The 23,457-nt window shown below is 52.5% G+C and overlaps 1 protein-coding gene across 2 annotated transcripts in view; it reads left to right on the top strand.

Moving 5' to 3' along the window:
• Positions 1-12,405: 12,405 nt before the first annotated feature.
• Positions 12,406-23,457, top strand: part of LTBP2 (latent transforming growth factor beta binding protein 2) — a 98,831-nt gene continuing 87,779 nt past the window's right edge. The window contains exons 1-2 of one of the 2 annotated variants that reach the window (XM_061181050.1): positions 12,406-13,248; positions 20,021-20,091. In XM_061181050.1, the coding sequence (XP_061037033.1) occupies positions 12,776-13,248; positions 20,021-20,091 (544 nt within the window). In that variant the 5' untranslated portion in view covers positions 12,406-12,775. The remainder of the gene's footprint in view (positions 13,249-20,020; positions 20,092-23,457) is intronic. The other variant, XM_061181051.1, reaches the window with a different exon arrangement.

Genomic DNA, 23,457 nt, shown 5'->3' with positions numbered 1-23,457 from the left:
TTCTAGTCAATAAAATGTGGGCAGAGTAATGTTTGCCTCTTCCAGACATTGCCCTTAGAAAACCTGTGCTATTCGCCACGTTTTTTTCTCTCCCTTCATTTATTGGCTGAATGACAAGGAGGAAGAATCTCTATATTGGCACTCCATGATGGAAGGATCCTAGGGCCCTGCATGACCATGTGGATCAGAGCTCAACTTGATGTGAACAAAAATAAACTTACTTTTTTGGGATTATTTTTTACTGAAGTTAATCTGTTATGACTAATGCAAACACAGAGCAACTCAATCCCTCTCTTACCTGATAATCCTGCAATGGTTGAAGATTGCCAGACTCTCCTCTAACAGGATTTCTCTTCTCCAGTATCTCAACTATTCCTCCTGGGTTATTTTTTATCTTCATTCAGGTCACCTTCTCCTAGACATACTTCAGGGTTGTCATAAGCCGTTTAAGACATGGCAGCAGAATTAAGCACAAAACAGTTATTGTGTTATAACAGCTTGGAGTACACTGTTACCCTCCCTGTACTGAGCCCTGGATTCTACCCAAGACGGCACTAGACCTTTTAGAAGTTTACATTGTTGGTTTATTTCACACCAATGGTTCACTAGGATCTTCCTTTTCAACAGTCTCTGCCCACCCCCACCCCCACCCCCAAAATAAGGTCATTTCACTGAACTGCTATCGAAGCAAGTGTCTCTCATTCTTTAATTATTGCCTTTTTTGGACTAAGATGCAAGACTTTTTCACTTATCTCTATTAAATCTCAATTTATCTGTATCAGTATAAATCTTGTTTCTATCCTCCAGTTTATCATTTATTCCTCCAGTTCTATGTCATGTGATAATTTAATAAAAAATGCTTTTTCTGACTTCATCCAAATTGTGAGAAGTCTTGCACAGGTCCCAGCCCTGTCTCATGTGCTACTATAGATCTCAATGACCTCCATCCATCCTTCAATGTGGGGAATAATTGTTTCCCCACATAATTGCCTTACTGTAGGCTCTGTATTTTCCCCAGCATATCCACATTAAATATCACTTGAATTTCATTCAACTATCATTCAAAAACCTGAAAAAATTTCTCTGATCAGGAACCCCATCCAAAAAAGGAAATGGGGTAGACCCTGGTGTGATTTAATTTTTGCAAACTTGGCTCTGGTAGTCATCACTGTGCCTCTTCCTCACCATCTTTTCCACCTTCTCTGGGTTGAGACTTGCCCTGCCTTCCAGACCCCACTCAGATAGAATCCTCTCCAGGATCTTCCCTGACCAATTGTCCCATATTCCCAGGCTGGAGTGCTCTGCCCTTGTATTCACATTGCTCCCTGAGATTATCTCAGTCACAGCACTTACCATGATAGGTGTTGCTGCCTTTCCTACTACACTGGACACTCCTTGAGGACAGGGACTAAGCCTTATTCTTCTTGGCAATGCTGATGCCTGACAAAAAGATGTTCAATAAATGATGGCTGAAATGCACAGGGCACTCCCCAGATTATCTGTTTGACATCAAGCCCATATGGCTTACCTCTCTATGGGGCAAAGCTATGAGGGAGGCTGCAGAGTGGTGGGCTTAGATATGTATATTATGATACTCAGGCATGATGTAACTTCAGCAACATGAGCTTGTGGGATTATAGAGGGACCTGAGGCCCAGGAAGAGTGAGACTAGGGGACAGGAGCCTGACTTGGGGGCTGAGTCTCCAGGGGTCCAAAGAGAGGGGGGAATTCAGACAATAGAGGTACCTGGGGAAAGGGTTGGCAAAGAAGGGACATAATTGGGTTGGTGGGTCATGGCATCAGGAGGACAGGGGCCGGGCAAGACTAGCTCTGTTGGCAGTTCCACAATTTCTATAAAAGAGGAGCCATGTTGGGGGACAGACTGGTTGGAGGGGATTGTTTTTAAGCATGGCAAATTCACTGGCTTTATGTTGATTGGTGTTTATTTGGGATGACTTTGGGTGGGTTGATGGAGATGAGGAGCACGCCACTTCCTCCTCACACAAATGACTCCTTGCAATTGACCAGAAGACATTAGTCTCAGAATTCCAGATAAATAGTCTGTTCCCTCCAGGGCCAGCTGGTGGCTTAGATGTGGGGAACGGGTCCTTCTTTCTGAGAAAAGGAGCTGACTAGAGCTAAGCATGCCATTAATTAACCCCAGCCTAACCCTCCAGCCTCATCTCCTTCCATAACCCCATTCCTATCCAAACTCCAACCACATAAGTTACTTGTCATTCCCCCTAGCAGCCCAGGCTTCATCCTACGTCCCTGCCTTTCCCTATGCAGTGCTTCTCCTTGGCATGTCCCCCCTCCTACATAGTGAACTCTCCCTTAGCCTTCAAGATTCAAGTCAAAGTCAGGGCTCTCTGAGAAATGCTCCCTAGCCAACCCCACTTGCATGGTTAGTGGTTTTTCTTCAGTGAGCCCGCCAGACTGTTAATTCCCATCCCACAGGCAGTGAGGATGTCCTACCCACCCCCAGTGCCTAACACAGTGTTTGGCACATACCAGGTGCTCAAAAAATGTTTGTGGAATGGGAAGGCCTCATGATGCCAGCCAAGCAGGCTAAGCATTAGAAGGTAAGCAGGAGCTCAGAGGCAGCTCAGGCAGCGAAAGGAACTCCAAGCCCCACCAAATAGTACACCTGAGAATGTCAGTACACATCTTGAGACTGAAATTGCAGGTGGCAGAATGCAGCAGCTAAATAGGGTGTGTGGGGCTTCCCTGGTGGCGCAGTGGTTGAGAATCTGCCTGCCAATGCAGGGGACACGGGTTCGAGCCCTGGTTTGGGAAGATCCCACATGCCGCAGAGCAACTAGGCCCGTGAGCCACAATTACTGAGCCTGCGCGTCTGGAGCCTGTGCTCCGCAACAAGAGAGGCCGCGATAGTGAGAGGCCCGCGCACCGCGATGAAGAGTGGCCCCCACTTGCCGCAACTAGAGAAAACCCTCGCACAGAAATGAAGACCCAACACAGCCATAAATAAATAAATAAATAAACCCAAAGTTAAAAAAAAAACCTATTAAAAAAAATAAATAAATAAATAGGGTGTGTGTGTCTGTGGTGTGTGTGTGTGTGTGTGAAAGAGAGAAAGAGAGAGAGAAAGAGGAGAGGGGGCAGAGAGGGAGGCCAGTCCTCTGTGGAGCAATGGCTCAATCAGAAAAGGGGACTGTTTCCCCTCAATCATCATGGACCCTTCTATGTTTCTTCTTCTTGCCATCTGGAAGAAGGGAGATGCTGACAGCTCATCTCCAGTACACCCTCCCTGGCTCCCAGCCCCCTCCCTCCCCACCAGCGGCTTTGGCACTTGCACCTACCCTGTGAGAGATGTTCCCAGGCTCTGAGGCCCCACTGCTGACATGCACAGCCACTCTTGGCTTCCCTGGCCCAGAGAGCCAAATAGCTCCCAGCTTCTTGAGGGAGTTGAAAGAGAAAGAGTTGAGAGGCCTGGGAGTCAGGAGACCCTGGTTCAAGTGCTGGGGCTGCCAGTAGCCAGTCATGTGACCTTGGACAAGCATCTCTCCAGCTTTGGGCCTCAGTTTCCTCAACCGTAAATTGAAGGAATGGGCTGGCTGATCTCTCAGGGAGGTCCTCTCCAGGGTTCACATTCTGTGGATCCTGCAGTTCTTGGATCCACGCCCATCCCTTGTCTGTCTGCTCCTCAAATCAAAATCTCAGTGTTGACAGGGAATTTGAGTTCATCCGGTAAAAGCCTCTCTTTTATACATGAGGAAACTGAAGTCTGGGGTGGGCCAGGGGCACGACAGGGAGACACTGGGGGCATATGCAGGACCAGAACCAGGGTCTGTGCTCCCTGCTGTGATCTGATCTTGTCCTTGAAGGACTGCCTTGTTCCCAAGCTGCCCAGAACAGGTTGATGCAGGGCACAGTGGAGCCTTGGTCTTCTTCAGGCAATCAGCTCAGGGCCACTGCCTTTTGAGCCTGTCAAAGAAGCCCACTACCCTGGACCAAACTCAGGTCCAGAGACCTGAGCTTCAGCCCTCTCTGTGTTACTGACCAGCTGCGTGACCCCAGGCAAGTCATTATACCTCTTCGGCTTTATTGTTCTATGGTCATATGGACCCCCTTTGACTGTGAGCTCTCAGGAATGAGGACTTACCTGTTGTTTTAATCCCAGGGCATGGCTTTCAAAGTCAAGTGGCTTAGTTCCAATTTTCAAGAGAGGATCTTATTTGTCCAGTAACCAATGACGTATGCATTCAAATCAGACCACAGAAGTCTTAGGTACAGAAGTCTTAGGTCACTGACCAGCCAATGTAAAGGCTGCCCCGGGTCATGTGTTCATCCCTGGTCCAGTCGGCTGTGGTTCGGAGTGTTGTGTTGGTAAATACACTTGTATCTAGGCGCTGTGCTTTAAAGGACTACTACGACAATCTCTTGTTGGTGAGGAAACTGGCTCAAAGAGGTTAAGTCACTTTAGCCAAAGACACACAGCTGGTGAATGATCGTGCTGAGTGGCGCTCCAAAGCCCCGTGTATTTCCCACTTTCCCGGGACCTACAGCGGTGGACTAGTCATGCAGGGCAGAGTGAGGTACAGGCGTTCAGTGGAGGGAGCAAGCTTTCTGGACTTGGCGGTGGGGTTCTAGGAAGTCTTCTCGGAAGAAGTGGGAGTTTTGAGACGGGAATTAAAGGACAGGCAGGCAGGGGTGGGAAGAACATCCCAGGTGAAGGAAATGGTGTGAGCCAAGGAATTTGGGTAAGGGGACATGGGTGGGGAAACTGGGGGGAATTCTGGGTGAGTGGGACTGTGTTATCTGCAAACAGGAGGGGAAGGGTATGAAACCAGCTTGGGTGCGGGGCCAGTAAGAAGTTTGGGCTCGATTTGTGAGGTAGTGGGGAGCCATTGAAGATAGTTGAGCAGGTTTTGGCCTCATCAAACCTGTGCAACCAGAAAAAGGTATGATTCGTTGTTTACAAGTCTGTTTCTCCCTCACTGCTGTCTTCGGGCAGAGGTGGGGAGGAGTGGAGCGTTGCTGAGGAGGTGCTGCTGGCACCAGCATCTTCACGCCAGGACCTGAGGAGGAGTGAGAAGGGAGTGTGTGGTGGCCAGGGCTTCAGGGCTGGAGGTGGAGGGCGAAGAGGAGGGGAAGAGCCGGAGATGCCTTTCCTTCCTCCCTTGGCCATCAGCCTCCTCTGGCCTGAGGTCTGGTCTGGTGAGGCAGAGCACAGAGCATGCCTCTGCTGTCTGTGTGAGTTCCTGAGGAGTGAGATCTTTAATTTTTGTCTGCTGAGTCCCGATGGGCGAGGGGCCAGCCTGTGTTACAACCTCCCCGAGGCCCCTGGGCCAAGGCACTCAGACCAGAGTGGACGGAAACAAGGAATGAGTCATGTAGACTGGCTGGGGCCCACTGGCATCTGGCTGCACCTCCTCCTACCCGCCCCCCACCCCACCGAAGCCTGGTGTCTGTGCCCTGTCCTGGGGAGTTTGGGGGTTTGGGCCTGTCCCTAAGGGCTTGGGGTCCTAGAGAGAGGGGATGCAGGGCACCAGGGAAAACCTCACTGAGTATCCCAATTCTCAGTGTATAATTAGGGGGAAATGGACATCAGAAGGTGGTGGCAGAAGGTGTCATCCCTCTTTCTTTGCCTTGATGAAGAGTGAGCTGCTTATGGGCTTATTCTGGGAAAGACCCTACGGCAGCCCCTGTTCTCCGTCCCGCGAAACCCCTATCCCTTGGGCTGTGAGGGATGCCGCTGTGTCCCAGCAGGAAGCCAGGTGGGGACAGGCTGGGAGACCCCAGCAACAGCCGAGGAAAATTGCTTCCTCCTCAACTTGTCCTCAAATTCCTGCCCAGCCGTTCCAGAATCCAGGATAGGGCTGCATCGTCCTTCAGCCCACAGGGCTTTCTCCTTGGGCATTTGGAAAGGATAATACAGTGTGTAATCTGTCCCTACCTGAATAACCCCCTCATCGCCAGGAGAGCACCTGAAACCCCTGTGGTCTTACTAGGGGGAATTAAAAGAAGGAGGCCTTCCGGGCTGCTCACATCATTTTCCTGCTCAGGTCTTCAGAGACTCTGCTCGGGGAGAAGTTATGCTTCAGCCCCCAGGAGTTCTAGAGGATGCCACTCCAGCCAGAGGCTGAAGGGATTTATGCAGGTAAATAGGAAATGTGGTCTGAACTTTAGCTAAATGCACAGAGCTTTCAGGTCAGCCCACCCTTGTATCAAGGATTGGAAATGAAGGGAAACGGAGTGAAATCAGTTATTTTGAAGAGCTGCCCATTCCACATCATTGCAGGACATCCTGGAGTGAGTGCAGTGTGCTGTAGTGGAAACAGCACGGACTTTGGAGCCGGTCAGAATTTTTAGTTGAATCCTGGCTCGACTCCTGGCTGTATGACCTTGAGCAAGAGACTTCACCCCTCTGAGTCTGTGAAGTGGAAATTACGATGCCTACCTCACAGGGCCACGTAGATGCTCTATCTGTGCTCTAAAGAGAAAAGCTGAGGGTTGAGATGAGCCTTACTCAGAAATGGAGAACGACTTGATGGAGGGTAAGCTTATTTCCTTCCTTCCCCTTGGTGAGAGGGAATCAGATTCACTGAAACTCCCCATGATGACTTTTGTCTGCCCTTGACCTAAAATAGACCCCTAGCTGTAAATAGGCCTGAGAAGAGTGGGATGTGCTTGATGGGGGCCAGCTCGTGACAGTGATTTCATGTGTCCATCAGCACAACCCTACACCACACCACAAAAGGCTGTGAATGCTTCTGGTTCCCAGAGATCAGCAGCCAGAGGTGCGATTCCAGAGAAATGCTCCTCTGGAAGCTGGCATTTGTATAGTGTCTGGAACCAGAAAAACCAGGAGTGAATCCTAGTGTAACCAAGTACTAGCTTTGTGATTGTGGGTAAGTCATTTCACCTCTCTGAGCTTTCATTTCCTCTTCTGCTACATGATGAAATAATAGTACTTTCTTCAGAAGGTTATTATGAGGATTAAAGGAGAATGACTGTAAAACACTTAGCACAGTGCCTGGTACCTTTTAAAAGCTCCAGAAATATCAGCTGGCAAATGAAGTAGCAGTCACTGAACCCCTCCCATCACAGGGTAGATAGGGCTGGTTATCTATTTGCCCTGAAGGTGGGGTGGCAAGAAAAGCATCATTATCTCTATTTTCAGATGGGAAAATAGAAGCCAAGCATAGCTGAGAGCTGAGCTCACCGAAGACAGAAACATTCACTGCACCCGGAGGGGACAGTACTGGCAGACCAGAGCAGGGTGGCTGTGAGTACTGGGGGGTTGCCAGGCCACAGCGTCTGAGGTGGCGTGGTCTTGGCAGCCCCTGTGGGCCTTGGAGGCCTCGAGCAGGAGGGAGCTGGGGCCTTTTCATACAGCCTCCACCTTCCAGACTGGAGGCTCAGGCTGCACGGTGCAGGGTCCCAGCCGCCCAGTCTCTGGACAAGGACGTCTGAGCCCGTGAGCTGCTCCCATCTGGAAGGCTGGGGGCCCAATCAACCTTCCTTCAGCTGTTCCGCCCACTGATTAACCAGGAAATGTGTTATTTGTTCTGAGCAGGGGAACAAGCTCTCCTGGGGAGAGGAATTCAGGACTGGAGGTCCAATCACTTCCAAGGAAGAAAAATCCCTGGAATTCTGTCCAGAGTCTGGGTCTCAGCAAAGGGAGCAGAAATGCGGTCCTTGTTTTTGGTCCTTATTTACCAAGTTAGTTCAGGTTCTGGTAGCTCTCTGGCTGCCGGCGTTATTCCAAGACATGGGAAAGCAATGAGGTTGCCTTGAGTGTCTAGCAGACTGCCATCCCCTCTCATGGTGCACGTGTCCCGGCAAACCTTTCCCCACTGGAATCTTTTTAGCAGCCCCTTGGGACTCTCTCTGCAGGGTTTCCGGAGACGATTTCCCTCCCCAGACCCAAGGGGTGGGTTAGTTGGCTTAGCAACATTTTGTGCCTCTTTAGGGGGGAAGCGGGAATCAGAGGTAGGGAAGTGACACGTGGTGAGTCAGGGGCCTTGCTGGAAACGGTTAGCTCCCCTTCTTTTCCTGAGCAGGGAAGGGAGAGGGGGACAGAAGTTCTGATACCTATCCCCTGGGAATTGAGTGGTGGGCTAGCCATCAGGGAAGAGGCTGGGGAATGTGTGGTGGAGAGTCTTAGGTGGGGACAGCTGCAGAGATGGCTGGAAAAGGTACCATTCAATTGTCAGGAGGGCTGCCGAGGCTCAAGCCCAGAGTGAAGGCAAGGTGGTGCAGTCTTAAAAGCTTGGGCTCAGGTGGCAGATGACCAAGGTTGGAACACTTCCTCAGCTGCTTATCAGCTGTGTGATTGTGGGCAAGCCAGTAACTATTCCCAGACTCAGTGTCCTCCTTTGTGTACGTGGAAATCACACCACCTCCTTTCTTTGGTTAAAGGAGCCAATTCACGTAGCATGCTTAGCACGGTGCTTGGATCATAGTAGACTCCATAAATTTTAGCAGCTTCAAAAAGGAAAAACAAACAGAAAACTCCACTGTTTATGGGATTGGAGATTCTGAAGAGCTGCATCAGCAGATCCCAGCGATTACAGGGAAAGGGAGTGACGGGCAGTAAGTGGGAGGCAGGACAGGAGGATGGTGCTGGGATGGGGGAGTAGGAGATGCCAGTCTTCAAAGTAGATTAGCCTGGCTGTGGGCCCCCAGGAGAACAGGGTGGGAATTTCCAAGGACTGCTTGTACTCACCAGGGAGTGGGAGGGGCGCCTAGAGGTGAGGGAAGTGTGTCTGCAATGAGGGTTTTGGCTGAGTTGGAGCAGTGAGAGGCTGAATGGGCAGCAGACTTCCAGAAGTGCAGACGGAGGAGACAGAGCAGTAATAATGACTTGGACACGTGGGAGGAAAAAATAGGTCAGGGACGAAGTTGATGCCAAGGTTTCTGGCCTTGGAAGGCTCATGGGGATCTGAGGTGAGTGTTGAGGGATGAAGAGGAGAGATGCTAAAGGAACTGGGGAGGTAGTGGGGTGAGGAAGGGAGCCCGGAACTAAAGAACTGGGTAGATAATGAGGCAAGGAGAGGGAAGTGTGGAGCTGAGGTTTTCCCATAGCTGTGAAGGAGCAGTGTCTCAGGGAGAGAGCTGAGCATTCTGGGAATTGAGATGGCATTCATCCCAAAATGCAAGGTGCAGAATTCAAGGAGATCCTTAGGGCCATCCTTAAAGGCAGCAAGCACATGAACTTGGACCAGTAACTCCCACCAGGAACTCAGTTTTTCTCTCTGAAAATGGGTCTAATGATACCAGCCCTCCCTACTTGATGGGATTACCCTGTCGTTCATTCAGTTAGCCATCCATTGAACACGTATTTCTTTTCTTGCTTTCATTTTTTTTTAAAATATTTATTTATTTATTGGCTGTGTCAGGTCTTAGTTGTGGCACTCGGGATCTTTTTTGCTGCATGAGGGATCTTCGTTGCAGCATGCGGGATCTTTTTTTTTTTTTTTTTAGTTGCAGTATGTGGAATCTTTAGTTGTGGCATGAGAACTCTTAGTTGCAGCATGCAAACTCTTAGTTGCAGCATGTGGGATCTAGTTTCTTGACCAGGAATGGAACCCGGGCCCCCTGCATGTTGAGTGTGGAGTCTTTGCCACTGGACCACCAGGGAAGTCCCTGAACACGTATTTCTTGGCTGTCTATTAGAGGCAAGCACTGTTCTAGGTTTTGGGGAAACAGGGGTTAGCCAGGCAGGCAAGATATCTACTCCTTTAGAGCTATCACTGTGGCTTGGGAAGTCAGACAATAATATTATAGGTTGTTGAACAGGATTTTTCATGTGGTCTTTGAATTTCTGCTGAAGCTGCAAAGGCTAGAACGATAAGGACTGAATATTCTCACGTGCCAAAGAGAAGTACTAGGCATCTTACTAAAGGCAGAACCAGTTCAACAACTATTAAGATACATCCCTGGATTCCAGCCTACGAATAAAAAGGGATTGAAGAAAGTCATTGAGTCAGAGAACAGTTGCATTAGTAAGCAGGGCTGAGATTTCCCCTGAGGGTACTCCCCAAGCAAACCAAGTGAACAGGGCCCTAAGAAAACCAGTCATAGAGACTGGGGGCCTCCAAAGAAGAGGAAACTAGCATGACTCCCCATAATTCTGCCTCCACTGATGCTAGCTGAGGTGCTAGAAGCTGCAAGCACCCCAATGCACCAAAGCACAGCAAGAAAGTTCTTGGGAGAACCCAACCTATGTCTTTAGGAATTGGGGATGTACATAAATGAAGAGACTTGTGTGCATTTTCTGTCTGGAGAATTCTGACTGTGGAGACTGGCTGGAGTGGCCCTTATAGCAAGATGAGATGCAGCCAGCTCACCACTGGTTTGCTGGCATGGACAGGACAGTCCCATGGGGAGTAGGGGACACAGGGAAGTTGTCCAGCGAGTGCCTTGCTATGGTAGTGCAGGGTGGAGATCATGCAGAGAGCTTCCCAAGAACCCACAAATGTGCCCATGAAAGAGCCAGAGCTTGGCACCTGTCACCCCAGGGCACCTGTCACACAGGACTTTACCATTTTCCCCCTAACACCTCTCCCCCAACCCTGATGTGGAGGAGCCACAGCAGAAAAGCAAGGTCAGAAAATCAGACCACACCCCACTCTCCCTAGTACATGATCTTGAGCCAGGGGACAGGCCTGTGGAGGGAGAGGAGGGGTATTAAATTGGATACGAGATTGATTAAATTGGATGAGGTTTTGATTTGGACAGAACCAGACTTTTTAGTGCCTGGAAATTGGTCTTAATTATAGAAATGAAACTGTTCTTGTGACTAATGGCGATGGGCAAGCCAAGGACTCTGCTTGAGATGCCATTAAGGGTGGAGAAGAGAAATTCACCATAATATGGTTGAAGGCAGTGAGGGGAGAAAAATAGAGCTGTTTCCTGATTGTCCCTCTTCAGGTTCAGCCCATTCAATAAATCAGTTATACAGGTAAACAAACAATTTCAACTACTCTAGAGCAATGAAGGTGAAACAGGGTGATGTATTAGAAAGTGATGACTTGGGAGTGGGAAGGCTGTGCTGGGTTGGGGGGTCAGGGATGGCCTCTCCAGGGGGTGATGTTTGAGCTGAGAGGTGAAGTAATGATCGTGTCCTGTAAAACATCCTGGAGATGAGTGTTTCAGGGAGAGGGAAGTGGGCATTAACTTAGCCTGTTCAAGGAGTAGAGAGGAGGCCAATGCAGCTCCAGTGTGGTGAGCGCCCCAGCAAGAGGTGAGATAGAGCAGAGAGGGGGCCAGTCCTGCAGGGCTTTGGAGGCCAAGGTCGGGAGTTGAGGCTGTTTTTCCACAGTAGACTGGGTCTGTCCTTTGTGTGGTGTGGGTCCTTATAAACTGGTGCCTTCCTGCCTGCTGAGTCCCTCTGCCTCTCTAGGAAGCAGTAGGCTGCAGAAATGCAGGGGCAGGGTGGGGTTGCTTGGGGGAGGTAGCCATGGTTGCCAGGCCTTTAGACTTTAGGGCAGGGGACCATGGTGTGAGTGACGAGCTGACTGTTGGGGGTACTAAGATGGGTGGCCGTTGGCATTCTAGCACCCCTGCCCTCTCCCTGCCAACACAAGAAGATGTGAGCACACTCACTGCATCAGTCAGAAGCTCATCGAATCCCGAGGGAGTGAGGGGCTGGATGGGAGTCTAGGGAATGGATCTGAGCCGCAGGCTGGAGGACTGGATTTCATTCACTTCTTGGACACACGCTGTCTCCTTGAGTGACCTTATTCCAGATCCTCCATGTTTATTCCCCTGTGGAAGAGAAGACACCTCTTGTAGGATCCGCCGCCATCAACGCCTCAGGCCTAGGCTCGATCCTGACGCAGCAGGAAGGGGATTAAGATCAAGGAGCTAGGGCGGCTGGCAGCGACAGGTCTCTGCCGGCCGCAGGATAGCCAAGGACGCGGCCTAGTCCACTAGAGGGCGCGCGCCCCCAGGGGACCTTACAGCGCTCCCGCGTCCCACGGCGGCGGAGGCAGGCGAGCTGCCCCGTGCTGCCCCAGCTCTAGCCGCACCCCCGGCCGACGCCCCCAGTGGCTCGGGCGGGAAGCGAAGGGTCCGGGGCCCGGCCTTTGGGTCATGTCTCTGTCATGCCGTTCTTGGTACCTCTCCTGACCTCCTTCAGACCTTCGAGGCTACAGCCTTGGTCATCGAACAGGGAGTTTGTCCCTGAGGTTAGGGGCGGGAGATAAACTCTGGACAGGTCAGCAGTTCAGCTTGCCCAGGACAAGAGAAAGGTGGCTTGGGTGCCCCTGTCCCGGCAGGCGTCATCTCGCCTACTAGCCCTCGGGCCGGCCCTGCGTCGCCCCCAGCTCCTCACGGGTTAACACCGCTCGCCGCCCGCTCGCTTCCCAGTGCCAAAGTGGGTGTTGCTGGAATTCCTCTCTCCCTCTCCCGTAATGAGGGGGCTGAGCTGTCCCTCCGAGGAGGGGGCACGGTGTGGATAAAAGAGACGAAAAATCAGGGGGAGGTTTCCAAAAATAAAAGCCTCCGGTCCCCATTCAGGAGGCTACAGTGACGGGGAGAAGGCGCGGAGGTGCGACAGCTGTGCCCACCCAGCTAGAGACGGAGCGTGGCCGCCGGGCTCATTGCGCGCAGCCCCGGGCCGCTCCCGCAGCCTGGCCCTCGCTCCACAGAGAGCCTGGCCCGCAGTCTGATTCGGGGCCCCCTAGACGGGGAGAGGCGGGCCACCGGGAGGGGACCGGAGCGCAGCCAGAGGGCGGCCGGGCGCACAGACTGCAAGCTCCGGGGCAGTTACCCGCGCGCGCCGCTTTCCGGGCGCCCCGGCGCCATGAGGCCCCCAACGACCACCCGCTGCCCCAGGCGTCGGAACCCCTGGAGGAGCTTCTTGCCGCTCACCCTGGCTCTCTTCGTGGGCATGGGTCATGCTCAGAGGGACCCGGTGGGAAGATACGAGCCGGCTGGAAGGGACGCGAGTCGGCTGCGGCGCCCCGGGGGCAGCCACCCCGCAGCGGCTACAGCCAAGGTGTACAGTCTGTTCCGGGAGCAGAACGTGCCCGTTCCGGGTTTGCCGCCCGCGGAGCGGACCCAACCTGGCTGGGGGAGACCCAGCAGGCCCGCCGAGGCGGAGGCCAGGAGGCCGCCCCGCGCGCAGCAGCCGCGGCGAGTCCAGCCACCTGCGCAGACCTGGAGAAGCCGGCCCCTACGCCAGCAGCAGTCCGCACCCCGGGCCCGGGCCCCCCAGGCCCTCCCGCGCCTCGGGAGCGCGCAGCGGCCGCGGGCTGCGCGAGGGCGGCTAACGGGGTGAGCACTGGAGAGGGAATCATGGGGGCTGGGGGAGCGAGGGCCGGTCTCCCGTACGCTCGTTCGTGGAGGGATGTGCAGGCCAGAGGAGAGGGCGCCGGGCTCCGCCTTTCGTCCCTCTGTCCCCAGTACTGCGGGGAAACAGACCGAGGTCCCGGAGCTGGGGCTCCATCTGACCCACTCTCAAAGAGTTTGGAGGAAAGAGAAACACCACCCACACCCTTTCGTACCAGCTCGCTCAGACCCGACGTTAATCCTTTCCCAAGGCGCCAGTGCATTCGCCCGCCCTCCTCCCTCCCGCCTCCAACCGGTGCCTGCTGACGCCCGTAGCGGTGCGGGGATCTGAAAGGGATCGGGGAGAGGGCAGCGGGGTGGGCGTTCCACGCGCTTGAGGCCCAGGGGAAGCTGAGCGGGCTGAGAGCGCGGGTAGGTGGAGGATGCCGGGAGCTCCAGAGCGCGAGGGCAGATGCATCTCCAGGATGGAGGCTGGCAGCGAAGCCTGCGCGGGGGCACGTGTCTGTGGGTTGCGGTAGAGGTCGGCCTGGGCCCGCGGATGGCTGGACGTGGAAGTGGGCGTGGGGTCGGGGGCACTTTGGGCAGGAAGCCTACTCGCGATGTGGCTGCGGCCCTGTGGGTCCGTGGGGGAGTGGGTCTGTGTGGGCCCTTGTGCAGCTAGGTGTCAGCGCGACTCGCGCACTTTGCAGGGCTAAGTCTCCCCCCTACCCTGAGACTACCAGCTGCTTGCCGGGGGCTCCCTCGCAGCGTGGGAGAGGCTCCCCAGTAACCCCCAGCCCTGCTGAAGATCCTCATGGCTGCGGGAGGCTCAGTCTTGCCCGAGTATGACAGGTGTCTCCAGAATGGAGGGCACTGGAGGCCCGGGCAGTGAGGGGCTGCGTGGGGGGGACACCATCGGGGAGGCTGGGAAGGAACCTGGCAGCCCTTCTTGGCTTGGGCCCGATTTGCCAGTTGGGTTCTGTCCCCTGGCTCATAGCATGAAGGACACTGCAACCCCTGTTCTGCTCCCGAGGATGTTCTTACTGCCTCTCCACTCGCTATTTTCCTAGGCTGCAGGACTCTTCTCCTGTGTTTCTCTGCTTAGAGAGACCTTCTTGACTACTCCTGCCCCACCCTCTCTCTTCCTTCACCCTGCTCTACGTTTCTTCATAGCACTTATTCCCATTGGACATATTATGTTTCTGTTTCTGTGTTTATGGTCTGGTCTCCCAGCCCACGCTAATGTAAGCTCTATGAAAAGAGAGGCTTTGTTTTGTGCATTGCTGTGTCACCAGTGCCTAGAACAGTGCTCGTATATAGTTGCTGCTTGTTAAGTATCTGTTGAGTGAGTGAATGAATTCCCCGCCGCCCTTGGAAGGCCCAGCTTAAGGCAGACAGAGTAGACCCGAGCACTGCCAAGTCACTTACACAGAGGATCAGCGGGTGTTAATGGCCTGTGCAAGTGAATACATACTTCTTAAGAGCAAGTGTGCAGAGCCTGGGATAGGGGATGGGGCCCCGAGACAAAGGCATTGTTCCTGCCAGGAGGGCAACTCAATTACTTCAAATCGAATTGGAGAAATGAACAGATACGCACTGGTGAACATGCTTTCTAGTACCAGAAGCTTCATGTTAAGCATAAAGGAATGGACGTTTGTGGCTGAGGAGCCCGGAGGAGAAGGAGGCCCTGTGAGCAGGAGCCCCTGGGGTTCGTGGGGCGGCGTGTGGGGAAGCAGAGGGGAGGTGGCAGGAGTGGGGTGCCGAGGTGTAGCACTGCCCAAAGACAAGGGCTTTTCACTGTTGGCACTGGCCTAGGGGCAAGACTGCACCCTGGTGTAGGGGAGCCACAGGGCTGAGGCTGGAGGCATAGGTTGAGCCAGATCACGGAGGAGTTTATACCGTCAGCATTCGGGTGGGAGTTGGGGGGAGATGGGATAGTGGAGTGGGGGTGGGAGGGTGCACTATTCGCAGTTGTGAAATGAGGTGGTGATGAGCAAAGCAGATTGTCACCATGATAAGGCTGGTAGATGTACACAGGTGTGTAAGGACCTGGGCTGGGTGCCACCCACAAGCACTTGCCATATACAGGTGCACACATCACATCACATGCTGGGTTTGGCTCCTCCCCCAGATTATTTTCTGCAGCTTTGATAAAGGGTGGGTTCCTCTGGCACTCCAGCTAGCCACTCCAAGTCATCTGGGGAGGGGGCTGAGTGGCAATCTTGTCCATTGGCTTCCTCTCCCCAAGTCCATTCTAGCTCATGGCTTCTGGCCAGGCTGGCCTCTCTGGCAGTTGCCTTGTGAATTGCTCAGGGCCAAGGACTAAGTGCCACCTGCTGGTAAAGCTTGGAATTGCCTCACCACTACTGGGGATTCTTCATTCAACAAACGTTTGGGAGGTCTCCTATATGCCCGGCACTTTGCTGGACCATGGAGATACAGCAGTGGCCAAGACAGCCTCTGTCTCCGTGGAACTTGCAATGTAGTGGGGTTTTATTGCACACAATGAAGATTTTAAGTGTGCGCCAGGCACAGTGCTAGGTGTCTGGGACACAGTGTAACCAGAGCAGAAACAATTCTTGCACTATTGAAATTCACAGTCCACAGGAAACTTTTTAGGCCATTGTTTCCCAGCACTCAGTGTTTCTTAAGCTTAGCCTCACAGCATAACACCTTCATAATATTTTCCTCTATCTTTTCCTCCTTGTTCTATTATTTTCTTAAATTTATAAACTGTTAAAATAACAGGATTTTGTGTTTTATTTATTTTTAAGTATTTTATATTATGAAGTTTTATACAAACCTACAAAAGTATTGGAAATAATACAACTAACAATCCAGCTTTTTCAAACCTTAATATTTGGGCCTATTTTGCTTCTGATTTTTTTAGTCGAGATATCTTCTATAAATTTGTCTCTCTCTCTCCCCAGAGTTAACCACTACCTTGAATTTACCCATGATTCCAATCTATGTTTTTATACCATTACTACAGATGCATGCATCCATAACATACACAATATTGTTTTGCATATTTTAAACTTAGATAAGTGGTACTATGCTGCATTATCCCTCTACAATTTGCTTTCTCCAATCCTCATTAGATGTTTGAAATTTAACTACATTAATATAATCAGCCCAAGTTTATTCATTTTTTTAAAAAAAATATTTATTCATTTATTTATTTTTGGCTGTGTTGGGTCTTCGTTTCTGTGCAAGGGCTTTCTCTAGTTGCGGCAAGCGGGGGCCACTCTTCATCGCGGTGCGCGGGCCTCTCACTATCGCGGCCTCTCTTATTGCGGAGCACAGGCTCCAGACGCGCAGGCTCAGTAGTTGTGGCTCATGGGCCTAGTTGCTCTGCGGCATGTGGGATCTTCCCGGACCAGGGCTCGAACCCGTGTCCCCTGCATTGACAGGCAGATTCTCAACCACTGCGCCACCAGGGAAGCCCAAGTTTATTCATTTTAATTGTTGGTTATTATTGCCATTGTCTGAATATACCACAGTTTATTTATCCATCCTTCTGTTTTTGGACACTTAGATGAGTTACATATTTTGGTATTACAAACAGTGCTTGGCATTTTTCTACATAAATAAATCCATTTTCAAGGACACTTTGTATCACTATCATAAGCTGAAAATAGTACCACTTGTCATAAAGAGAAAACTGTAGGGAAACTGAAATGAAAACAAAATGTTCTCAAAGTCTAGTCAAATACCATTATCATAGGAAGTTCAGCCCTGTAGTTCTCCCTATTGGAAAGGGCAATTGGCAAGTGCTGGAGAGAGAACCAGGCATGAAGACCCAACCTCCGACAGGGATTTTTTCCCACTGATCTAATCAGACTAGAACGATCACTAAAAAGGGAATCACTAAAAAAAATAAAATAAAATAAAAAATAAGGGAATCACTTTCTTGCTGTGTGATTCAGCATTGTTGCATGTTGTGATTATGGAAACGTCAAATATGGAAACGTCAAACTCCCTTTCCTACCAGAAGTGTGTTGGGAAACATTGGATTAAGTGAAACAAAGAGGTATTAAAAGTATACCACATGTCAGGCACTATGTTAGACTCTAGGGGCACAAAGAGGAATAAGAAAGAACCCTCAAGGTACTCAAGACGGAGACATACACCAACAGCCTGAGATAATCAGTGCTAAATGGTGTGGCGGCTGGAGAATGGGGAAGGCTGGGTAGATGTCAGGGGAGGTTTTACACAAAGGAGGTGACATTTGATCTGGAAGTCTTGGAGCGTGCCACAGATTTCAGTCGGCAAAGAAGAGAGGGAAGGCAGTCTAGGGAGAGAGAGCAGCTTAAGCAAAGGCATCAAAATGTGCCCACATACAGTGCAGCTGGGGGACAACAAACTTCGTATACTTGGAGGATTGTAGTTTTGGTTGTAGGTGGCCATGGAGATAAGGGGGGAAGGGGGGCAATTAGACTCCACAGGCAGGAGGGGTCCGGTTGGCTTTGTAGAGGCCAGTGGAGAGCCTTGAGGCGTCTATAACAAAGGACCAGTATGACCAGATTTGTTCCAGGTGGAACAGCAGCTGTCCTAGGCTGTTAGCCAGAGGGGTTGGGCAATGATGCTGGATACTGGGCTAATGTTTGCTGAGTGGTGTGGCCTGGAAGGCTGGGCTTATATAATCTCTGAGTGCTATCTTCCAGATAGTCAGAGCCACTGAGTCACTGGCCCCAGCTAGTCAGGCTCATTTGCTCTCTCCAACTAGCCAGAGCCCACGGAATTGTCATCTCCCATCGGGCACCTCCCTGAGCCTGTACCCAAGACTCCGGCTGGGCTTCTGTATCCCTCTCGAGTGCCCGCTTAGCCAAGCCCTGCCCCCCTGCTTGGCAGCTTTGATTCTGACCAGTTCTCACTGTGGCCCTGACGGCCTTGAGGGCTCTACCGTGGTCAGGCAGGGCAGGCCGAGCTGCTGCCTTCCTACAGTCAGCTCCGTAGCCATTCTGAAGGCATCTAGGGTACCAGCAGGCTCAGTGGGCCTCCTTGAGCTGGGATCCATGCCATGACCTCTCAGCCAGGTGGGCCCCTCAGTCTGTGCTCTCTGGACTCCCACAGACCCTAGTTTTTAGAAAACTCCTAGGGCATGCTGTCTGCTTCCCTCTCAAAGACCTCTCAGGCATCTAAGAGGCCTTGTCACCACCAGAGGGGTAATGACTCACCAAAGGGTGGGTAGTCCCCACTCCCGCCAGAGCACACACTCAGAAGCCCTGGCTGTGAGGACCAGCCCCTTCCCCAGAACCCAGTGACTTGGGCCCTGATGGGGAAGAGGCCTTCGGGGAACCAGGAAACCGATGAATGCAGCGGTCCAGAGAGGCTTCTAGGTGGCTGAAATGGCACAGCCCTTGGCTGGGAGGACATTCTGGGGCCTCCCTGGGAGGCAGCTCCCCACAGGTTTGGGCCAAAGGGCCAGGAATGGGCCTCAGCTTTTTCAAGCTGAAGGAATTTATTTTGAATGTTTCGTAAGGTTTCAAAAACCACACAAGCTTTGGGGGCCACACAAATGTCAAACAAACTCCTAAGTGGGACCAGATGCTCACCATGCCGGCCACAAGGGTCACAGGAATGGCCCCCGGTCTGTCCTTCACCCCACTCTTGGGCTCCGTACCTCTGCTGCCCCGCTCACCCTGAGTTTCAGCGAGTGCTCAGCAGACAATTTCTGGTGGTAATGATGGGGTCTGTGAAGCAGAGCCAGGGCCAGCCTGAGCTGAGGAGTCAGGACCCCAGAGGTCTTCTCCAAATAGAGCCCTTCTCGGGAAGTCACCCCTGTCCGGGCATTTGGGTCTTTAGACTGACAGTCAGGGTGGGTGAAGGATACTGGTGCTGCAGGGGCCTCACTCAACACCTGAGGGCAGAGTTTGGGTGAGTTGGGTGAGTGGTCCCGGTGGCAACTGCTGGTCAGTGTCTCCTGTAGGTGTCTCGGTGCCAGTACCAAGGAGTAGCTGGGGGAAGGACTATCGCCCACCAAGTAAGTTCCATCAGCCTGCCCAAGTAAAAAGTGTGCTCGCCATGCAGAGCAGCTTACCCCGAGTCCCCAGCCCCATCTTCCTACCAGCTTGCCACTTCCTCAGCTCCTCTTAAAGAGAAATTCTGGAGCTCCGGCTCCTTCTGTCCCACCCAGCGCTCCGTCGGACCGGGCACCAGCCTGCCAGAGGGCTAAGGCTCCTCCCAGTGTGCCTTTGTTGGCAGGTGATGCATATGTATGTCCTTAAGGCTGTTTTGTGTGTGTTTTCCAGCTTCCCTTGGATTATCAGAATTTGTTGGCAAGGGCCATGGTGATAATTTTTTGGTGAGAGGCCATGTGGAGTTGGAGCGTGACTTAGAGTTGGGTCAACTGAGGTTTGAATCTGGCTCTGGCATTTACTTATTGTTTAGTCTTAGCAAGTGACTGGGCCACTCTGAACTTGCTTTTTGATCATCTTCGTGATCCCTGTGCCAGTGTGTCAGGGGCTATACATCCTATCTCATTTAATCCTCACAACAACATTAAGCAGGTATTATTATCTCCATTGTACAGATGAAAAGAATGAGGCTTCCCAAGCTCATGCAGAGAATGGCAGAGTCAGGATTCAATCTTAGATGTGAAGGATCCCAAAGCGCCCGCCCATGGGCCATGCGGCCTCCCTAGAGAAGGGAGACAGTGCCCGGCCTGGCAGAGTTCCCCCAGGCCCTGCCTGTAGAGGGTGGAACCATCAGAAGGGCTCTGTGAATAGTCCCGCTCTGAGCACCCTATGCTGACCCTGTTTTGGTGACCCCGCAGGAGGAATGTCTGCGGGGGACAGTGCTGCCCAGGATGGACAACGGCAAACAGTACCAACCACTGTATCAAACGTGAGTGCCTCCACCGCATCCACCCTCTCCCTCTCTCTTCCTTGAGCTGCGCGGGGCATGGGGACTCCAGAACCTGTGCGGAGAGCACAAGTGTCTTCCCCAATCTGCCTCCTGAGCAGGTAGCCCCTCTCCAGGCGGGAGGCAGTGGAAGAGAGGAGATTGAAAAATGCCTCCAGGGCATTCCCTGGTGGTCTGGTGGTTAGGACTGGTGCTTTCATTGCCAAGGGCCTGGGTTCAATCCCTGGTTGGGGAATTAAGATCCCACAAGCTGCATGGCATGGCGAAAAAAAAAGGCTCCAAGTGAAGATGACTTTTCAAATAAAATCCCCGCCCTTGTTTGTAAAGCTTCCTATATTCCCCACCTGCTGCTCCACTGTGTTGGGGCTCCTCCCCAACTTGCCCTGTGGTGCTCACATACCCCTGTGGTCTGCGGAACACACCTGGCCCCAGAGCCTCTGCATCGCACATTCCTGGGGGGACCACTCCCAGCGCCGTGCTAGGGGAATCCACCTCTGCTCTGGCCCCTGGCCCCTGGCGGGCATCCTACCAGGACGGTCAGATGAGGCTTTGATCCTGTGTCTGGAGCAGTCTTCCTTTGGACCACTCCAGAGCCTGGCAGGCTGGCCCAGATGAGAAAAAAGAGAGTAGTCATCTTAGTTATGTGGAGACCAAGAAGTGAGGTAGGAAGAGCCGGGCTCTGTGCCCTAGCCTCCACTGATGGCGCCCTCGGAGGAGGTGACAGCAACACGAGAGCCAGAGACAGTAGTACTCCGAGTCCTGGAGCTGAGGCCTGGGGTGGGATTTGGGGCTGGAGATGAAGAGGAGGGCCCATAAGTTCTATTGAGCTTAGCAGAGAGTGTTGCTGAGGTTTGAGCTGAAGTTGGGGAGGGCGGCTTCAGAGTGGGTGGGCTTCTCCACAGCTGCCCGAGGGGTCTGGGCATGGACCTTGCTCTGGCCCTTCAGCCTTGAAGGTTCTCAGTTTCCTAACTTTCTCATGACTTTCCAGCATCATTCTCTGCCAATCTGGAGTTTCAACACTGGAAACTCGAGGTTGGGTGAGTCTGCAGATTGTCAGAATTGACGTGCGTGTGCACCCTCGTGCCCTGAGCAGGGGGTGCTGCTCCAGCCTGCTGTCAGTAGCCACTCCACCCCGGGGGGCCTCAGCTCCATTGTTTCTCTCCCCGGCCCTCCGCTGCTCCCCTGGTCATACCTGTGACCCTGGCACACAGGCTGGCAGCGCTCCTGGAGGAATTGCCAGTGGGAGTTAGCCTTTCCCACACGAAGTTGGCTTGCCCACTGAAGGTCTGTGTGCTAATTAGCTGGGCCCAGCGCTGTTTGCTTGTTGCTATTTTGCTGCTAATGAGCCTGATGAGAACCACGTGGGCAGTGGGGTGTTGGCCCTGGATGGCTAGGTCCGGAGCTCTGTCAAATATGGGGCTCTTGGTTCCACGCCCTGTCAGCTGGCTCTCCAGGCTCCCCGTGGTTTGCGTCTCCCTATCCCCTCCCCACAGCTGCCCTCCTGGCTGGCGAAGAAGCTGCCAACGCCGGGGCATGCTCATGACTCTGGCCTAGTGGTTTCCCACATGTGGGGTGCCTCTCCTGGCCTGGCCGCGGGGGGTTAGTGACAGGGAGGGGTGTGTGACATCCCCCCAACTGCCAAGAATAAAGTCTAGTCCCAGAACAGTGTGGGGACTCAATCCATCCCCTGGTCTGTCCCAGATATCTGTGGGTCCAACCCACTGCCCATGCATAGCGAGTGATGGTCTTTGTCCCCTGGACCACCCCCGACTCCCACTTGCCCCCTCTCACAGACTCCTAGGTTGCTGTAACATACCAGCCATCTCCTTGGCAGGCCCCTTTTTCATCCCTGTCCAGTCACTGGACCTTGGGGACCCACTGTGTCTGCAGGTGTCCACCGCTAGAAGCCCAGCTGTTCTCTGCACCCTGGAGGGGTCTGGAGCTGCGCCCCCATCTCCTCCTCTGGTCTTGGTATCTGCCTTTCCTTCTGTGGCTTTGCCAGCTCTGGCACACAATTTATGTGTTTATGTATTTGTGGAGGCAGCTGACTGGGGCCTGCCAGCCCGCTCAGCTGAGGGGAAGCACTGCAGGGTGTGGGGTGCTTGGGTCCTGTTTACAGTTAGGGCTTTTGGAAGACTGTCCAGTCTTCCCAGACTGGCTCGCCCCAATGCACACACAGCCTTTGGGAGGCTTCTGAAGGCTCACACTGGAAGAGGATTTGAAGAATTCTTTGGCTTCTCATTTTATCTCGGCTTCGATGCACGAGGGCTGGGGCTGTTCTGGGGAGAAGGCTATTGAGGAGGGGGCTAGGTGGATTACCATCTTCCCCTCCACCCCAGCAGTAAGGCTCCAAGTTAAGAGCACGTGCTTTAGATTCTGGTGCCAGATTCAAGGAGTCATGGATTTGAATCCCAGCTCTGTGTCCTCAGGCAAGTGCCTGGCCCTCTTCCAGCCATAGCGCCTCACCTATTAAGTGGCTATGACAATCTTTATAGAGCTGTTTTTGAGAATTAATAATAATAACACACTGTAGCTCTTACTGTGCGTCAGGACTTTATTATTAATTTTTCATCCTCACAACAACCCTGTAAACTAGATTTGATCTTTATCCCCATTTACAGATGAGGTTAACTATTTGTCCAAGTTGTGCAGCTGGCAATCAGTAGAGCCTGGGTGTGAATCCAGGTAGCCCGCTCCAGAGGATAGGGCTTGACACCGTGCTCCTGGGAGCAAGTTGTGTAGAGAGCCTGGAACATGGTAAGATTAGTTGTTATTTTAGCCTAGATCCAGGAGGCTGTGCTACCTGCCTGGGTTTAAATGCCAACTCCATCACTTAGCTACAGGACCCCGGGCAAGATGCTTAAGCTTCCTGTGCCTCAGTTTCTTTTCCTGTGAAATATGACTAATATTAGTCCCTGCCTCAGAGAATTCTAAGGAACAAATGAGATGACTTAGGGCAAGTGTTTAGTTCGAGGCCTGGCATGTTCTGTGTGTTCTGTACATGTCTGGCCTTGATGTTGAGAGCAGGGACTGTCTAACAGCCCACAACATGCAGCACAGTGGCAAGTGTTCATTGGACACAAGGTAAAGGCTCAACAAGAATGTACTGAATAACACAGGGCCTTTCCCAGGCCTGTGCAGAGAAGTCCCCTTCTGCAGCCCCGGATTCATCAGCCCTTTTGGAAAAACTCCCCACGGTGCTCAGGAGACCCTGGAATGGCCTAGGCATTTGTGCTTGCCTTTTAGTCCCAAGCCTGTGTGCGCATGGGGCCATTAGAACCACATGCCTTCTGGGCCACATCTCAGTGCTGTGAAGACCCTCATCCCTCCTGATCTGGGCTTCTCCTG

The sequence above is a fragment of the Eubalaena glacialis genome, chromosome 2 (genome assembly GCF_028564815.1).
Source record: "Eubalaena glacialis isolate mEubGla1 chromosome 2, mEubGla1.1.hap2.+ XY, whole genome shotgun sequence".
Lineage (NCBI taxonomy): Eukaryota > Metazoa > Chordata > Mammalia > Artiodactyla > Balaenidae > Eubalaena > Eubalaena glacialis.
The sequence above is the reverse complement of the archived record's forward strand: the minus strand, read 5'-3'. Positions and strand labels throughout refer to the sequence as shown.